We start from the raw sequence: 19,150 nt of genomic DNA on the forward strand, positions 1-19,150 counted from the left end.
CATTGCCCCCTCCACCAGGGCTGCTCTAGGTCTCCTGGTGGGTCCTTCCGGGCCAGCAGGAAACCCTCACTCCTGTCCGCGACCTTAGAGTCTTGTTTACCATTGTGTCATCAAAGGAGTGACTATACCATCAGACTGACATTCAAGGGAAGGGGGTCGTCTGGCCATCAAGGGGAGGAATCTTTGAGTCTGCCTTAGAATTCTTCCGACTGCGGGGGAAGAAAGTGGAGTGAAAACACACACGGGACTGTGAACAATACAATGCCTGTTTATAAAGTAAGAACAGATGAGTTGTTTAGACATGTGCATATGCAGTAGTAGTATATATATATGTCTACCAGAAAATCAAAAGAAAGATAATTAGAGAACTCAAGAGCAGGGTTACTGGAGGGGGTAAAGAGGAGGAGGTGAGAGGCGCACAGAAAAGATGCAACTTAACAGTCAAGTTTAGGCTTTTGAGCTCACCGGGGTTGCTCAGTTTACTATGTATTGAGTTTATAATTTATTGTTAAGGAAACAGAGTCACACAAGGACCACTAATGAGAATGTGCTTTGAATCAATGATTTTGACTGGTCGTATGTTGTGCACCTTTGGGCTTTAAAATATGTTTGAAAAAGTCTGTTTACCATTGTTTTCAAGGACTCCTCAGTTGTTCCCCGGAGCTCCTCTAGGTTTTCCTGTGGCTGATCCCTGATGGTGGGAAGCCCATACCTGAGTGTTTCTTTGAAACTACTTGGTATCTGGAATTGTGGGGCCTCAGTGGTTGGGGCACCCATGCAATGTAGCCCCACGCATGCCACAGGGTTGGGTGCTCGGTAAGTGCTTGTTGAGCGAACGAGCGAATGAATGAATGAATGTTGAAGGTCATGTTAACGCTTCTTTCTCTTTCCCTCCCTCAGAAAATTGCCTTCATGGTAGCGCTGGGCCTGGTGACAACAGAACACTTGGAAGGTGAGGGTCCGGACAGCGAGACAGGGCGGGGGGGCTGGGTGTGATTGTGGAAGATCTGCACCCCAGCGGCCTGCCTGGAAGTGGCGGGTGGTGGCATCGGAGGGGAACAGCGGGTTGCAGGGTGTCCCCGGGTCGGGTGGCAGCGCCTAACATGAACCCAGCCTTCTGGGAGGTCTGTCCCAGCTGTCAAGAGGCTGGTCATTGTCACAAAGCAAACAAGACAAAGAAACACCCTCACATTCCTGGCTCGGCCCTGTGAAAGTCTGCACAAAACCCACTGCTGCACCTTCTTCTTTTGTTGCAGGGACCATGGGGGCTCCCTGCCCCACATGCAGGGCCCTGGGACCAGCCTGCCCAGCTCTGCTGTTTGCTAACAGCCAAAGCTTGGGCAAGGTGCTTAACTTCTCTGTGCCTCAGTTTCCCCATCTGTACAATGGGGTAATGACTGAACCTTCCTCTTGGGATTGTTGTAAAGCGGCGAGACCAGCGTCCACACTGCATGCGTGTGTGTTAGCCACCACCTCCCCTGCTGCAGAGCCAGCCTGCGAACTCAGGTTTCCCACCAAATGTTTCAGTAGAAATAGCGTTCATTTATCTGAGCCAACAGGTCACCATGACCTTAGAAAGATGTGCTGTTGACTTCACTGATATGGACAACTACACTGTGAGCTGTGAGCCTCCTGGTAGAACCTGAGGGCTTGGAAACCATCAAGACCAGCCCTCTTTTGCCCACCTGGAGAAGCTGAGGCCAGAGAAGTTGATTCACTTGCCCAGGGTCACACAGCTGGTCGATACCAGGCCGTGCTGGAACCCAGGTCTCCTGACTCCCAATCCAGAGCATTTTCCACAACCCCCAGCTCACCTGCCAAATACCTTTATAAAGTAAAAACATGCACCCAAGTAAGTCTGGGTTAGGGAAGGAAGGTAAATTTGCTTTTCCTTCTAAACATGAGGAAAGGAAGGGAATGAGCTGAACACCTGTGGTGCCCAGGTACTTACCGTCTCCTGTAATCTAAGGTGGAAGCTATCTCCATCCTAACAGGTGAGTGAGTGAAGCCCAGGGAAGGGCAAGGACCTGGCCGAGGCACACAGCCTGTTAGCGGCCAAGCCGGGATCAGAGCCCGGGTATGAGGGTTTCTAAAGCCCATGGGCTGCAGCAGAGGTTCAAGCTTTTCTCTGCTGAGCCAAACATGCTGGGAGATGGGCCCAGGCCTCTCCCTGGTGACCTCCAGTGGGAGAGCAAGGCATCATCCCTTCTTGTTCTGTTGGAGGGACAACTTCCCAGAGGACAAGTAGAAAAGCCGACCTTTTACACCCTGGCAGGGGCAGGCCCAGCCTTCCAGACCCCCGGGCTCCGGCCGACCTGGCCTCAGGCTGGGAAGTCCCATCTGAACGAGCCTCACCTCCGCAGAGCAGTTCGAGGATGTTCTCTGAGCTTCCCATCTATTTGCACACGCCTTTGAACTTGAGCCTAAAGAATCCAGCAGTCCTTGGCTTGCCTCTGGGAGGTGTTTATGCTCTGATGTTGGAGCCCAGAGGCAGCATGGGATGGCACGGAGCAGGGGAGACGGTCCTCCCAGTGATGGCAGAAGTCTTGGGTTCGAGTTTCTGTTGTGCTGGGTGACCTTGGGCGAGCTACTTCTCCACTCTGAACCTCAGTTTCCTCTTCCATGACACAAGAAAAATTGTGTTTGTTAACTTTGCAAGGTTTGGGAACTAAGATAAAAGTTATTATTAGTGTTGTTTTTATAAATGGTTCTCATTTTGAAAACTTTTCCCCTGTGATATTCTCAATATTTATTTATTTATTTACTTGGACCCTGTCTTCCACAGAGGGTCTGAGGGACATCACAGGAAACCCAATAACATAGAAAAGGTTTAAAAAGAAAAAACAGAGCTCAGGAGATAGAGATTAGGAGCTAGCATGAAAGCAGGCAGCTCCCAGTCCCCAGCCCAGCTCCAAAGAGTGGACAGGGAGTTGACTGAGAGCCTCCTGGCAGATCGTTCTCACCGTACACGAAGCAAGACAAACCAGAAGGTCTTGGAAAGAATTCGTGTCTGCGGCTTGGTGTGGGGCAGAGGCCACCAAGCAGGTTTGCACCTGCTTTCCCCGTGAGCTGCTGACCCCACTTGGCGGCTCGGCCAGGCCAGCGCTCACCAGAAAAGCACGTGTTGTCCCAAGGGGTCCCGAGAGAGACAGCTACAGACCAGAAAACCACACGGGGGCCCTCGGCCTGCGGAAGGGTGCCTGGGTTCTGGGTTCTCCTGCCCCCCCCCCCCACCTGTCTGCTGTTGAACTTGTGGCCACCAGAGCTGTCCTGCCATGGATGGACGATTCCTGGAGGCCCCGCCCATCCTGGGACCCCTGGGGGGTAGGGATGCTGGGCTAGGCAGGCCGTGGACCAGGCCGAGAGCAGACAGAGGGGCTGCGGGGCAGGAGGGTCTGGTGGTGCACAGGGCATGCCGAGGAAGAATCTAATAGCTAATAACTGCTGTGTCTGTGCTTCCCAGAAATCCAGAGCAAGCGCCAAGAGCGGAAGAGAAGAAGCACAGCCAACCCTGCCTACAGCGGCCTCCTGGAGACCGAGGTGGGCACCCACATCCCCGAGCCGCTGGGGTGGGGGGAAAGAGGGGTTCCCCACACGGACAGGCCTCCCTCCCTCTCAAGTTGTTTCCCTTACCCCTCCTGGAGTTGGGGTTCAGGATGACAGTAAAAAACACCCCTTCACCTCTCAAGTTCAGAATCAAGAAAAAGATGCAGAAGCGCAGATCTCGGCTTTGTTTGTAGCACAGGCTGCGCTGGCAGTGTGGCTTACGGTGGGCTGCTGTGGGTGTCATCCTTCTTCACCCTGAGATAGTCAGGCGGGTCACCCAGGCCCACCTCTGGGACCACCGTGGGCCTCGTGAAACAGGCTGGCCCCAAAGAAGGAGGTCCAGAAGGGGCTGCGCTGAGCGTGGCCAGTTCCTTCTCCCGGTCTCCTTCGGAGCATCCACTCTTCCCTTCCCAGGGAGGAGAGAGGGAGCACCAGGCCAGCAGCCGGGCCCCTCCTATGCGCCCCGTTTCTCTGTTCTCCAAGCCACGGGGTTCAGAGCGTGTCTCCTACCCGGGGAGAGACACAGCCGTCCGTCAGGGCCGCCTGAGCCCCCCCACCCCCAGCTCCGAGCACTGCTCCTCCTGGGTCCGTGTGCAGGTTCCCCCAGATGGCTGTGCCATGGCGGGGAGGGTGTTCCAACCCAGCTCAGCCCCAGGACTGAAGGACACGCAGGCACGGAGTAACGTGAGTTTAGTGGACTGACTTACAGGAGATGGTTCCACGGTGGCAGCCGGCCAGGAAAGATGGAAGTGAGCGCTCTGCGAAAGTGGAGGGTGCCAGGCGGTGGTTTATAAGGGTTAGGACAAGGAGAGTGTGCGAACAGAGTTTTGGTACATTTTCTCCTCCCTTGGGGAGGTCTGATGACTTTTAACATCCGTCCCCATCAAGTAGGTGGCCACAGAAAATCACTTTGCAGGGGAGGGACCCCCACAAAGTACACGAAAGTTCGCTGCACGGCCATGTGTGTTCTGCTTTCGGCCGGGAGTTCATGTCCGGGCCCCACCCACCCCACATATCGTTCATTGTCCACTGTGGCTCGGCCCTGGCAAGAGCTGCCCTGGTAATGCAGCGCCAGGAGGTGAGCGTGACCGTGGTGCCCTCCCGTGCCCACATTCCGGAAGTCGGATCTGGGAAGGAGTTTCTTTTCCCTTGTAAATTAGAGCCCACAATTCTTAGGCTGAAGCACAGATGCTGTCTCCAGGAGCCCCTCTACAGCCTGGCTGCAGCCTTCCCTCGGGTGCTCAAGGCTTCCCTGGGAGCCCCCTCAGCGGGGGTGGCCTCCATAGGGTCCTGGAGTGCAGGAGCTCAGCCCCGAGCCCCCCCCCCCCCACAGCTTCAGTGACATCCAAAGGGTTCGTGGGAAATAACAAGATTCTCCCAGGAGCCGGCCCCAGGCCCACCCCATTAAATGTGGGGGCAGTTTCCACCCCTTGGGGCAGCCTCCTAAGAGGAATGATGTTCCTGAGGTGAGTGCTCGTACGTTCCCATCGTAGTGTCCATAGGGCCATCTGGGTAACCCAGGGTGACCTCCTCTTAAGGGCATCTGAAAATCTCTAATTCCAAATAAGGTCCCATTCACAGGTACCCTCGCAGGGTGCGGTCTTGAAATGCCTTTTGGGGGGGACCCTATTCAACCCAGGACCATCCCAGACTCTTGCTGTCCCCACCAAGGGCCAGCAAGGCTCTGTGGCATCCCGGAGGAAGGGAGGAGAAGGCCTTCCCGTGGCGCCTCTCCAGGCCGCCGGTCAGCCTGGGCCACTTGTCCTGAAAAAGCCACATCTCGTGAACCTGCCCGCAGCTGGGCGTCCCGGCCCTGACCCGCCCTGCCTGCAGCCCTGGGCCCCACCAGCCTGGGCCTCCCCTCTTGCCCTCCCACTGCCTCTGTGGAGGGCATGCCTGGGGGTCTGTTTTTGAGCCCAGTCGCCCGCTCCCTGGTTTCTGAGCAGACGCCATCCCAGGGCAGAGCACCCCAGGCTCGGGCCTGTCGTAGGATCTCAGTGAGTTGTTTCTCTGCTGGCACCTGAGAAAACGGCATGTTCTCTGTACAAGGGCCCGTTCCTTTTGATCTGTTCATCTGTGACACTGTCCACTGTTCTGTGGGCGAAGCCAGACCCTGCTTTCCGAAGTGTGGGGCCAGGGCCAGAGACGACATTGGGAAACCAAGCGTGAGCTGAAAGCCCCGGGATCCTCCATCCTTGGACACCACGTCTCCCCCAGGTGGCCCTCCACGGCTCACAGTCTCCTGGCTCCTGCGACATACGCCACATGTGAACCCATTGTCTCACGGTCTCAGGCTAGAAGGCCGCCCCGAACCAGTTATCTTCCAGCTGGTCCGTGATCCTCGGGTTTCTGGGCTTTTCTATCACATGGCAGCATCGTTGTTCTCTTCCAGGTTCTGGTGACTTCCAGTTTCTTGCTCCTCTAGGTGGCTTTCTCCTCATAAAGACTCCAGTAATCGGATTAAAACCCACCCTCATTCATGGGGCCACAGCTAAACCAAAAATAATGTCCTCCCAAGGTCCTATTTGCAATGGGCTCACCGCCACAGGAATGGATTAAGATTAAGAAGTTCATAATTCCGTCTACACCACCCTGCACTTAGTCTGAGAGACAGGTCTTAAAAGCCAGCCCCACAACTTTGAACCACCCACCTGCCATAGCCAAGGCCACTGCCAGCTACAAGGTCTAAAACAATGTGGCCTGTGGCTGCTAAAGCCCCGGGACTAAAGCCACCCTTCCGGAATGCACCAGAAACCTCCATCATGGCCCACATGCCAAGCGGTGGGGTTTTGGCGGGGGGGGGGGGGGGGGGTCAATCCATAACACTCCAGAAACAGTTGATACAGGAGCCAGACAGATGGAGGACGGAACATCAACTCTGTAACTGCTTTGCCCTGATTTGGGATCTCTCATTGTCCTTCCTGAGTTAGACATGTACCCTCCGGGAGCTGAGGGGGACTTTGCTGATTCACGACCCCCCACCCCCGCCCCTGCTTCTCCCTCCACTCCTGCACCCTCTGTTTGCCCCTGGCAGGGGTTGTTGAGCTGGCGTCAGGGTGGGTCCGGGCAGGGCACACGGCAGAGGCCTGTAGCTGAGCAGACTCAGATGATCCCGGTGGTTTTGTTTTCTGTCCCCTGCAGAGGAAGCGGCTGGCATCCAACTATCTCAACAACCCGCTGTTCCTCACGGCAAGAGGTAGGTACCCCCCGTGGGCTGCGACTGCTGGGGGACGCTGGGGCTGGCTGTAGCTGGCTCTCGCCCTCTGCCCCAGACCTGGGCAGGAGCTGGGCTGAGTCCCACAGCCTCCCACCCATGGGTGACAGCAGAGCCACGTTCCCAGACAGCAATCCTGGCTGCTTCCTTGTGGGCACAGGGTCCTCCCAGGGCCATTGTCCCCTTGGTCCTCACGGCTCCTTTAGGAAAGAGAAGGGCCATTGGGGTGTCCCCCCACCACCTGACAGGTGTGGAAGCTGAGGCTCTGAGTGGGAGAGCCGGCCCCGGTCCCATGGAAGGCCCAGAGCCCAGCACGCCAGGTAACACCCTCTGCCCACCATGGCCGCGAGCCCGGGCTGAGAGCCATGCCACCCAGTGCCACTGGCAGCTCTGGCAGACCCGACCTCCACAGGGCTGGCACGGATGGGGGTGAGGACGATGTGCTGAGGGGAGGGTCTCCACCTTTCACCCCTCCTAGCACTTCCCCTGCAGCATATGGGAGGCCCAGAGCCACAGTCTGAAGCCAGGGCCACAGCCTGTCCTGCTGCAGGTCCCCTGGGTGGCCCCTGTCCCAGGGGCCCTGCCCAGATGGCCCTGCCCAGGCCCCGCCTGCCACCAGCCCTCTTCTTTCCTGGTTACCCTCCCTCGGGGAGCATCCCGGGAAGCACAGCTCCCAGGCTGGGCTGGGTGGCTCCCACCCCACACCTTGTTCACCCTCAGGGGTCTGCCCTGGGGCCAGCAGAGCTGGACAGGACATCCCAGGTCCGTGACTCAGCTTTCCTGCAACCCGCTGTGTGGCCGGGGCCCTCCCTCCCCTCCGGGCCTCGGGCCTCCTCCGCGCAGTGAAGGCTTGGGCAGATCTGCCAGGGTCCCCAGCTCTGGCAGGCGGGACCTGGCCTGAGGCCCACGCCTCCGTCCAAGGGTACCCGGGCCCTCTTCTGCCGTTCTTCCCCCTTTGCACGTTCCGAGGGGAGCCAGGAAACCCACGTCCTGAGTACAGCAGCAGTGGGAGGATGCGTCTTATTTTCAGTTAGAAAGAATAGTCCCAAGGGCAGAAAGTGCTCGCTTCTCAGGATTCCGTGTGGCTTTTAGGCCATCGTGCCACCTCCCTGTGCCTGGACTTACCGGTCTGTAAGATGGGCCCGTAACAGTGCCTGCTCCCAGAGCAGGAGAGCGACGCGAGGGGTGCAGGTGACCGCCTTGTGAGCTCCCGCGTGCTGCGTGGCGTCTGTTGGATGGTGGATATTTAGAGAGGTGGTGGTTAGTCTCTCTGACCCAGCAGCTAAAACGAAACCTTTTTGTGATGAGTGTACCTGTGTGGTGTGATACCACTGGTCACAATGAGTGCACTGTGGCCAAAGAGTTGAAGACAAGTCACTTTTGAAGAGCTCCTGTAGGGATGGTTCTCTGTGGCCAGTGGACCTGGCGGCTCACTGCCACCGTGTTCCCCAGGGAGCCCTGGGCCACCAGGAGCCTGCCCTGGGCCTGGGCCCAGCAAGAGCCAGCGCAGCCCCTTACCCCATTGTACCCGGGTGCGACCCTGGGCCTCGCTGGGTGCTGTGCTGGAGCTCCCATCATGCCCTGGGTGAGCACCCAGCGGTCACTGGGGCCCTATGGGACTCCCATCATGCCTTGGGGTGAGCACCCAGGGGTCACTGGGGCCCTGTGGGACTCCCATCATGCCCTGGGTGAGCACCGAGGGGTCACTGGGCCTTGTGGGACTCCATCATGCCCTGGGTAAGCACCCAGGTGTCACTGGGCCTTGTGGAACTCCCATCATGCCCTGGGGTGAGCATCCAGGGGTCACTGGGCCTTGTGGGACTCCATCATGCCCTGGGTAAGCACCCAGGTGTCACTGGGCCTTGTGGGACTCCCATCATGCCCTGGGTGAGCACCCAGCGGTCACTGGGGCCCTGTGGGGCTCCCATCATGCCTTGGGGTGAGCACCCAGGGGTCACTGGGGCCCTGTGGGACTCCCATCATGCCCTGGGTGAGCACCGAGGGGTCACTGGGCCTTGTGGGACTCCATCATGCCCTGGGTAAGCACCCAGGTGTCACTGGGCCTTGTGGAACTCCCATCATGCCCTGAGATGAGGGCTCAGGTTATTACTGGGCCTTGTGGGACTCCCATCATGCCCTGGGGTGAGCACCCAGGGGTCACTACGCCTTGTGGGGCTCCCATCATGCCCTGGGGTGAGCACCCAGGGGTCACTGGGCCTTGTGGGACTCCCATCATGCCCTGAGGTGAGGGCTCAGGTTATTACTGGGCCCTGTGGGCCTCCTATCATGCCCTGGGGTGACCACCCAGGGATCACTGGGCCTTGTGGGACTCCCATCATGCCCTGAGGTGAGGGCTCAGGTTATTACTGGGCCCTGTGGGCCTCCCATCATGCCCTGGGGTGAGCACCCAGGGGTCACTACGCCTTGTGGGGCTCCCATCATGCCCTGGGGTGAGCACCCAGGGGTCACTGGGCCTTGTGGAACTCCCATCATGCCCTGAGATGAGGGCTCAGGTTATTACTGGGCCTTGTGGGACTCCCATCATGCCCTGGGGTGAGCACCCAGGGGTCACTACGCCTTGTGGGGCTCCCATCATGCCCTGGGGTGAGCACCCAGGGGTCACTGGGCCTTGTGGGACTCCCATCATGCCCTGAGGTGAGGGCTCAGGTTATTACTGGGCCCTGTGGGCCTCCTATCATGCCCTGGGGTGAGCACCCAGGGATCACTGGGCCTTGTGGGACTCCCATCATGCCCTGAGGTGAGGGCTCAGGTTATTACTGGGCCCTGTGGGCCTCCCATCATGCCCTGGGGTGAGCACCCAGGGGTCACTACGCCTTGTGGGGCTCCCATCATGCCCTGGGGTGAGCACCCAGGGGTCACTGGGCCTTGTGGAACTCCCATCATGCCCTGAGATGAGGGCTCAGGTTATTACTGGGCCTTGTGGGACTCCCATCATGCCCTGGGGTGAGCACCCAGGGGTCACTACGCCTTGTGGGGCTCCCATCATGCCCTGGGGTGAGCACCCAGGGGTCACTGGGCCTTGTGGAACTCCCATCATGCCCTGAGATGAGGGCTCAGGTTATTACTGGGCCTTGTGGGACTCCCATCATGCCCTGGGGTGAGCACCCAGGGGTCACTACGCCTTGTGGGGCTCCCATCATGCCCTGGGGTGAGCACCCAGGGGTCACTGGGCCTTGTGGGACTCCCATCATGCCCTGAGGTGAGAGTTCAGGTATTACTGGGGCCTTGTTATGCTCCCATCACGCCCTGGGGTGAGCACCCCGCCACACTAGGCCTCTGCACTCCCTCCTGACCTGTGCTCCTCCACTGCCCTCTAACCTGGTCTCCCCTTCTTCCCTGTGCCAGCCAATGAGGACCCCTGCTGGAAGGTACGTGTCCCCTCTCATTCACACCTGGTGGGGTTGGGGGCCATGCTTTCAGTAAAGGGGGCTCCTTGAGTCCTGGAAAGGTGGGGGGACCCAGCGCTCCACTGCCCTGAACTGGAGCTGCGGCCTTTGCGCTCGCCCTTGGTGCCGACAGCTTCTCAAACACCAAGTCCGTGTTCCACAACTTGGGATATCACCACAGGGCTCAGCTCACAGATTCAGGAGCCCAGCAGTGACCCCACAGCCATGAAGGCTCCGACGGAAGCAGCTGGGGCTGGGTGACGAGCTGGGCTCTCCCCTGGCCCTGTGTTGCCCACCCCGTGAGGTCTAGACTCCATCACCTCTAGGGCCTCGCGCCATACATCTGCATTTCCGAGACCCCCACGCACACCCCATGTTCTTGCTTCCCGGGATGTAGGCAGCTCATGACCTTGTTCGTAAGCACGGCCTCAGGATGTATCCAGTTTTTCTTTACTAAATTTCTGATCCCAGAAAAGTATTTCAATTCTATTTTAAACACCTGTACTGTTTTAAGCCACTGAGAAGCAACAGTGATGGGTTCCAGTCAACCTGGTTAGACCGTGTCATTTACCAGTGTCCACAGCTGGTCTGAGCCCTGCAGGGTGCTGGCTCCAAGCTGGCTCCAAGCACGGCCCCCCGCCCAGCGCTGGTCCTGACCCTGCCTCCAGCTGCCTGTGTGATCTGGGCAAGGGGCGCCCCTCCCTGAGACGAGGCCCCACCTGTGCCTGCCATCCCCTCCAGGGTCATGGTCACCCCAGATGAGATCCCTCTGGTCCCCTCGAACTCTGAGCCCCATGAGTCTTGAAGTTGCGAACTCAGGACAGAGAACACACTTAACCTGTAGGAGAAGGGTTTCCATTGCAGGGTGGGAAGTCGGCAGATTTTGCAGGTTACGGGAGGGTGGGCTTGTGGGAACGCCTTCCTCACTCTCGGCCGGAGCTGTCCGCAGCACAGGATAGGTAGTGAGCTCCCAGTCACTGAGGGTGTGTAAGTAGAACAACCAAATGGTGAAGGCCCTGTGGTGGGGACATCTGAAGTCCCCTCCCCTTGAAGAAAGGAGGACACTCCCCTTTATCGCGCCCCGATTGCAGGTGTGGCGCATTCCAGGTATTTTAGGGCTCACCCTGTTGAATCCTCCCCAACAAGCCAGGGGTGGCCTCACTGCCCTGCGTTACAGGTGCACAAATGGAGGAGCGAAGTCAGCTTGTTGGAGAGACTGGGTTAGAGCGAGATGCAGGGGAGAGGACTTGAGGGGGTGCTCCCCAAGAGCCCAGAAAAACCCACCTCCCTCCCTGAGGCTCACTGCAGGTGGAAGGTGCAGACGAAGCTTGGGCACCCCCCATCAGGATGTGGGCCTCTGGGAAATCCTAGGCCAGTGGGTCCTATGTGCTCCTCCCCATCACCCACAGCCAGGGCCCGGGGAGCAGCATGGAAGAATCGGGGCCCGTGGAGGCGGCCCCTGATGATCAGTGGCCCGGACCCAGTCCATCCCGACCCCATTGCCCTCCAGTACTCACCCCAGTCTCCTGAAGCTGCTGAGAACCGTCGGCACAAGAGCCACGGTCCCAGTGGGTCCCCATGGCAATGCCGGGTCCCCAGGCCCTGGCCAACCCTCCTCCCCGCCCTCCTCCTCTTCCAGAATGAGATGAGCCATAATGAGCACTGTGCAGCCTGCAAGCGCGGGGCCGACCTGCAGCCCTGCGGCACGTGCCCGGGGGCGTACCACCTCGGCTGCCTGAACCCACCCCTCAAGACGGCGCCCAAGGGCGTGTGGGTGTGCCCCAAGTGCCAGCAGAAGGTAGGGGAGCCGCGTGCCCTGGGCTGCCTGGACCTCCGTGGGGCGGGGTGAGGGCTTTGGGTGGGGACAGACCTTCTCAACCGCTACATGATGGCCCCTTGGGGCCGACCATTCCTTGCCGCGGGGATGGCCCCTGCACTGGAGGATGCCGTGCAGTGTCCCTGGCTCTACCCGGGAGGTGCGGCAGCAAGCCCCACCACACCCCCTGGTCGTGACAGTTGCAGACACTGCTGGTTGAGGCCCCTGGTGAGTGAGCAGGTGTCCCTCTGCTGCCAGGTGACTTTGCACAGGTCACTCTGCCTCTGGGCTCCAAACTCGCCCCGGGTAGAAGCCGGCCCACAGCACAGGCAGACAGCAGCGCTGCGGCTCCCCCCGTCTCGCTGATCCTCACCAGCACCTCCAAATGCGTGAGCCTGTGAACGGGCAGAGTGATAATGCTGACTGTGCTTGCAGGGTTTCATCCAGAGCCCTAAAAGTGGATAGACCTTTCACCTCCAGAATTGTGCTTTGGAGCATCTAGTCTAAGGAAATAATCCGAATAAAGATAAAGTTTAATGTACAAAGAAGTCCCTTGCCCATCGTTTATAAACAGAAAAGATGGAAAAAGTGTAATTTCCCAGCAAGGGGAAATGGTTAAATGAATACCAGGTTTTGCGTGCATTGAGATGTTACATATCCATTGAAAATGATTTTTTGAAGACTTTGTGATTCTTTGGGACTTGCTTGCTCCATGGAGATCAGTTAAAAAATAAATAGTTCCACAGCTGCAGTCGATTTTGGTAAAACTGTAGGAAAAGAACAAAGGAAATACTGAAAACGTTAAGCTTGTATGTGGCTGGGTGGTGGGAAGGAGCGATGCTTTTCCACGAGTTAGCTTTGCTGCACGTCTCAGACTGCAGAGCTTGTCTGATTGTGGGGCGTTACTTTATTTCAGGGGACGGTCACCATGTGAGCTCCCCACACCCCAGGTTTCGTGGGGACCAGGCGAGAGCTTGGATCTGGGGGGCTGGGCGTCCCTGCACTGGGCCTGCTCTGGGGCCACAGCTTTTTGGGGTGTGGAGAGGGCACATGATTCCCTTCCCCATTTCAGCATGAAATTCTGGGGTCTCCCCATTTGTCCCTGGCTTGCTGGGGGCTACTGTCAGGTCCCCCTCGACACGGGAAGAGACAAGTGGTCACTCATTCGTTCAAAAAGTATTGGAGCCAGGCGCTGTTTGAGGCCCCAGTGCTGAGCAGGGGGCAAGGCCTAGAAGGTTCCATCCCTCGTGGAGCCAGAACAGGAGGCCAGTGTGGCCACCATCCCCTGAGGAACTTGCAGCTCAGAGAGGGCTGGACTCCCCTGGGATCACACAGCCGGGTCCCGGCAGGGCCCAAGTCTGCGGCCCTCCCGAGCTTGCTCATTTCCCCGTCTGCCCCCCAGGCCTTAAAGAAGGATGAGGGTGTGCCCTGGACCGGGATGCTGGCTGTCATGCACTCCTATGTCACCCACAAGACAGGTAAGTCTGCCTCCTCCCCCACCCTGCCCGCTGGGCCCCAGGGAAGCTCGGGGTGGGGGCTGGGAGGTGGCCCAGGCTGTCCTGGGCTAGAGCTCTGAAAAGAGGGGTACTGTGGGCAAGGGGGTGGGAGCACCCAGGCCCCCTGGCTCCCATTGGAAGGTGCAGCCGAGACGGCCCACAGGCCTGGGCTTTAGATTCCGTCCCGTCTGCCCCTCCTGCTCACCCTGAGGCTGAGCCGTCTCTTACCTTCCCCTCTCGGGTGGGCCTGGCCTGCTCTTTCCTAGTCAAGGAAGAGGAGAAGCAGAAGCTGCTGCAGAGGGGCAGCGAGCTGCAGAGCGAGCACCAGCAGCTGGAGGAGAGGGACCGGCGCCTGGCCTCAGCCGTGAAGGTGCTGCCGGGTGGGGAGGGAAAGGGGTGCTGCCCTTAGAACCCCTAAATGTAGACTCAGAGTTCATGGGCCAGGCGCTGAGGCCCGGGAAAGGCCATCAGCAAGTCAGTGGGTGGAGGACGTGCCTCTGTGACTCCTTTAAGTGATATTTATCAAACAGTTAAAATACCCAGCTCTGCCCCTTTTCAGGGGTGACCTCAGCAAGGCCCTGATCTTCTTTGAGTCTCAGTTTCCTCCGGTGTAAAATGGACGTAGTTCCTCCTCCTTAGGGTGATCATAAACATGATGGTGTTGGTGGTGGTGATTAGAGTGATGGTGGTAGTGACGGTGATGGTAATGGTAATGGTGGTGGTTATGGTGGTGATGGCAGTGATGGTGGTGTGACAGTGGTAATGATGGTTTAGTGGTGGGGATCGTGGTGGTGATGGTGGTGATGGTGGGTGATATTGGTAATGGTGGTGATGGTTGTGATAATGGTGATGGTGTTGGTTTTGGTGGTAATGGTGATGGTAATGGTGGTGGCGGCAGTGGTGATGGTATTGGTGATGGTGGTGTTGGTGGTGGTAGTGGTGGTGGTGGTGATGGTGACAGTGGTGGTGGTGATGGTAATGGTGGTGGTTATGGTGGTGATGGCAGTGATGGTGGTGTGACAGTGGTAATGATGGTTTAGTGGTGGTGATCGTGGTGGTGATGGTGGTGATGGTGGGTGATATTGGTAATGGTGGTGATGGTTGTGATAATGGTGATGGTGTTGGTTTTGGTGGTAATGGTGATGGTCATGGTGGTGGCGGCAGTGGTGATGGTATTGGTGATGGTGGTGTTGGTGGTGGTAGTGGTGGTGATGGTGACGGTGGTGGTGGTGGTGATGGTAATGGTGGTGGTTATGGTGGTGATGGCAGTGATGGTGGTGTGACAGTGGTAATGATGGTTTAGTGGTGGTGATCGTGGTGGTGATGGTGATGGTGATGACAGTGGTGACGATTATGATGGTGATGGTGACGGTAATGGTGATGGTTGTGATAATGGTGGTGGTGGTGGTGATGGTGTTGGTTTTGGTGGTGGTAATGGCGGTGGCGGCGGTGGTGATGGTGGTATTTATGGTGATGGTGGTGGTGGTGGTGGTGATTGTGGTGGTGGTGGTGGTGATGGTGACGGTGGTGGTGGTGGTGATGGTAATGGTGGTGGTTGTGGTGATGGCAGTGATGGTGGTGTGACAGTGGTAATGATTGTTTAGTGGTGGTGATCGTGGTGGTGATGGTGGTGATGGTGATGGTGATGACAGTGGTGACGATTATGATGGTGATGGTGACGGTAATGGTGATGGTTGTGATAATGGTGGTGGTGTTGGTGATGGTGTGTTGGTTTTGGTGGTGGTAATGGCGGTGGCGGCAGTGGTGATGGTGGTATTTGTGGTGATGGTGGTGTTGGTGGTGGTGGTGGTGATTGTGGTGGTGGTGGTGATGGTGATAGTGATGGCAGTGGTGATAGTGATGATGGTAACAGCAGTAGAATAGGTAACTTCATGATCTGGGAGGGGGAATGTCCCCATGTCCCTGTAAAAGTGCACCTTTTGTAACCCTAAAATATAAAAGAAGCTTCTGCATTTAATTCCATTTTTAGCTGCTGCCTGGGTTTCATGATGCCCTCTGCCTGGTTTCTTCCAGGCCTTATCAGGGTTGGGAGGGGTGTTGGATAAATGGCTGGGCCTCTCCGTGGATGCCCTGGAATCTGAGACCTGTTCTCTCCGACACCTCCCCTGACAGAAATGCCTGGAACTCAAGACGAGCCTGCTGGCCCGGCAGAGGGGCACCCAGTCGTCCCTGGACCGCCTCCGCACCCTCCTGAGGCTGGTGCAGGGCGAGCAGGTGCTCCAGGTCACCATGACGGCCACCAGTCCCTCCCCACTGCTAGCCACACCCTGGACCAAGCCGCCGGCCACCACAGCCATGCACCCCACCCTCCAGCACACCCAGGGGCACAACTGACCCCCCAGCGACCTGTCTTCCCACCAGGGAGAGTTACTGGGACCTGCTCACACAACCTGGGGGTGCTGCTGGCCTTAATTCATAAACACTATGAATTTCAGACAAAAATATAAGCAGAGAGAGAAAAAAGAAGGGAGAGCGAGCTGGGTCAGAGTCCTAGAGCTGGGGCAGCGGGTGGTGGCGGAGTCCAGATGGGGCCCCCGGAGCCAAGTGGAGAGTGACGGCCCCAGGTGTGTGGCCAGTTTCTGACTGCCACGGGGCTGCCACAGCCCCCCACAGCCTCCTGCTGCCTCCAGAGGAGGGGGCGGGAGACGGAGCAGGTGCCCCCCACAGAGACATAGCTGAGTAGTAGAGGTAGTTGGGTCTCAAGCAGCTGGGGCGGATGATCAGTAGGACCCCTGGGTAGGACACGATGCCCCCTCAGGGCCACGTGCTCACGGAGGACCCCCTGGTGCTCACGACAGGCCCACCAAAGGGCACCCCGGGCCCCCTTCTGTCAGTATTATTAGGGTTAAGAATTGCAGCATTAAACTTGAAAGAGTCCCGGAGGTGCGTTCCTGAGGAGTCGCCGCCGTATTTCCCTGCCGAGGCCCGGGCCCTGCCCCGCGTCCTTGCAGCTTGCTCTCGCTCCTTGCCTCCTTCCCGTTGCAGACCTTTTGGACTCATTGTTGCTATCGATGTATTTTTCTCATGGAGTTTTCGGGCAAACATGGAGCTGAAACCGTGCAGGGGAGGCCCTTGGCAGGTTTTCTATTTTGGGTTGACTCATTCATCTTCTGACCGAAGCCTTTTATTTTCTCCTTTGGAAGAGCTGATAAGTATTCCACTCTTTTCTTGCCAGTACAGACACTATGCCAAAAAATAACTTTACGTTTTTATATGGTGTTTTTACTGTAAGATATTTAATGTGAAAGGGGCGGGGGCACCTGCTGGCTTTTTTCCTGCTTATAGAAATACCTGCTTCAAGGTATAAATGGGGAAACCTCCTTTCCGGGAGGCTGGTCGATTTAGGGAGACCCAGAGGGTTTTTTAAGAACCAGGGTGGGAGGGTTTGGAGAAGGGGTGACCGCCTCGGTAGAGTTTGGCCTTTGGGGGCTCTGAGCCCCTCTCCTTGCTGACCCTTTGAGTTAGCTGAGAGCCTGAGGGTCCCCGCACGCCGGCTTTCAGGGGCTCGTGCTGGGCCTGTCCTGCCACCAGCTTCTCGAGTTCCAAGGAACTTAGCACAACGGGACAGCGCCCAGGAGCCCCCAGCTCCCGCCCCTGGGCATATCACAAGGTGCCAAATCGCATTGAACACGCGTGTGCGCTTGCGGCCACAGACCCACACGCATCCAGACACAGGTGCAGAGCATGGAGGCCAGCCGAGTCCCTCCTGTCGTCCTCACTCTTCCGGGAGAAACTGTGCTGTACGATACAGATCTATTTTAATACACTCAACACGGGGTTGAACAAGATTTTTATATTCTTTTATTGATGAACAAAATGAACTGTGTGAGACGTGTCTTCTATATTGGTTACTCTCTTTGCCGACGATGCGTTGCTGCGTGGCTCGCGATGTCTTCGAATTCCTTTTTCGTTTGTCGGTGTTCTTCTCGGATGGATCAAATTGCTTTTTTTAACATATTGGGAAGCTGTGAAAGGTTGGATCCAGGAGGGGTAGCTGCAACGTGTCCCGAGAGTTAGCTTTTTGGACCAAGGAAGACCATCCAGTGGGTAGTGAGGATAGAGAAAGTGTTTGTCCTGAATATGCCGATGTAGTTTTCCTTCTGTACGATGCATTAAATGCGATGGATGATTTCAGAGCCCTGTGGTTTTTGTTTCCTTGCCTACAGCGGGGAGGCCCTTGGGAGGGCATGTGGGAGGTGGGCAGAGGACTCGGGCCAAACGTCGGGGTCCTGCCCCCACCACTCGTCCCAAGGGAGGGTAGGAGGAGAGAGCTCACAGGCACCCCCCAGCCCAGGCCCCCCACTGATCCCACGCAGCCTCCCCAGGGCCCAGTGCTGTGTGAGCCCAAGGACGGGCAGGCCACTGCTCAAGCCTGCTTGGTAAGTGCATTGTCACCTGCTTTTTTGGCTTTCCGGCAACATGGCAGACACGTCCCAGCACCTGCCCTGGAGTTTACCACTGGGACTTTTGGGAAATAAGCCAGAGCGGGAAGCCCGAGGCCCTGATCCTAATTGCAGACGTGCTGGGGGCCTCTGATTGGCCCCACTGGGTCAGTTGTCCACCCCTGGGCCAGCCAGACGCTGAGGGACTGCCCACTGTCCGGGGAGGGAGGAGAGGGGTGCAGGGGTTCAATTTCAAGTCCGCTCGGCCTGACCCCACACAGTACACTTCCTGCTGCCTCCCTGAACAAACCCTTCTGGCATCCGAGAGCCAGACTGACCTCTGTCCCAGTGGGCCCTGGGGAGGCCCTGGAGCCCCTCCGGGTTGACCACGAGAGCCCCCAGCCTTTCTGGCCGGTGGGTTCAGCGTCTCGTCTCACTTTTGTTCTCTTGGGTCCACTCTGCTTTGGCTTCCACCCGCATTCTCCCAGTGCACCTGCCCCGCTCACAGTCACTGCTGACCCCCACATGGCAGCTCCAGTGGGCGCGCCTCCTGCCCACACTCCCGGCCCTCTCACTACCACGTGACCCCTTGGCCCTGCTCTGTTGGAAGGAGGCTCCTAGGCTCCCTGCTCACCAGGATCTCCTGCCCCCATCTCTGCTCCAGGTTTTCTCTGCCTCTGCCTAATCCCTAAATGCTGGGGGCCCGGGTCCGTGTGCTCCAACCGCCCTCTCCTCCCCAAGACCTTGGCTGATTTGCAGATGGCAAGATCCTGCATATGGAGAAAATCCCCAAGAACCCACCAGAAAACCATTAGAGCTAACGATGGATTCAGCCAAGTTGCAGGGTACAAGATTAATATGCAAAACTCTTTCGTTGGGTTTCTATTACACCAGCAGGGAACATTCTGAGATGGAAATTACAACAATCCTGTTTACAAAAGCATCTAAAATAATAAAATATCTAGGAATAAATTTAACCAAGGAGGTGAGAGACTTGTACACTGAAAACCACAAAACACTGCTGGAAGAATGAAGACCAAATCCCTCAGCTGCCCCAAGCCAGCCTCCTGGCTTCCTCTTGGCGCTCGTGACCCCCCAGTTTTGTCCCTGCCCTGGGCCAGGTGCTCATGCCCAGCTGCCTCCTGGCCGGCCCCTCCTGGCTGTCGAGCAGGCGGCTCAGGCTCAGCTGGCCTCCCCCAAGCTCGGTCCCCTTGCAGCTCCCCATCCCAGGCCAGGCAACCTCAGCCTTCCCGCTTCAGGGGCCAACA

General features: G+C 57.6%; 1 protein-coding gene across 2 annotated transcripts in view; it reads left to right on the forward strand.

Moving 5' to 3' along the window:
* Positions 1-17,636, forward strand: part of PHF21B (PHD finger protein 21B) — a 118,223-nt gene extending 100,587 nt beyond the window's left edge. For both annotated transcript variants that reach the window (XM_037847286.1, XM_037847287.1), the window contains 8 exons: positions 901-952; positions 3,464-3,540; positions 6,688-6,742; positions 10,127-10,149; positions 11,807-11,965; positions 13,386-13,461; positions 13,746-13,849; positions 15,613-17,636. In XM_037847286.1, coding sequence (XP_037703214.1) covers positions 901-952; positions 3,464-3,540; positions 6,688-6,742; positions 10,127-10,149; positions 11,807-11,965; positions 13,386-13,461; positions 13,746-13,849; positions 15,613-15,834 — 768 coding nt within the window. In that variant the 3' untranslated portion in view covers positions 15,835-17,636. The remainder of the gene's footprint in view (positions 1-900; positions 953-3,463; positions 3,541-6,687; positions 6,743-10,126; positions 10,150-11,806; positions 11,966-13,385; positions 13,462-13,745; positions 13,850-15,612) is intronic.
* The last annotated feature ends 1,514 nt before the right edge of the window (positions 17,637-19,150 follow it).

The sequence above is a fragment of the Choloepus didactylus genome, chromosome 8, assembly GCF_015220235.1.
Source record: "Choloepus didactylus isolate mChoDid1 chromosome 8, mChoDid1.pri, whole genome shotgun sequence".
Classification (NCBI taxonomy): domain Eukaryota; kingdom Metazoa; phylum Chordata; class Mammalia; order Pilosa; family Megalonychidae; genus Choloepus; species Choloepus didactylus.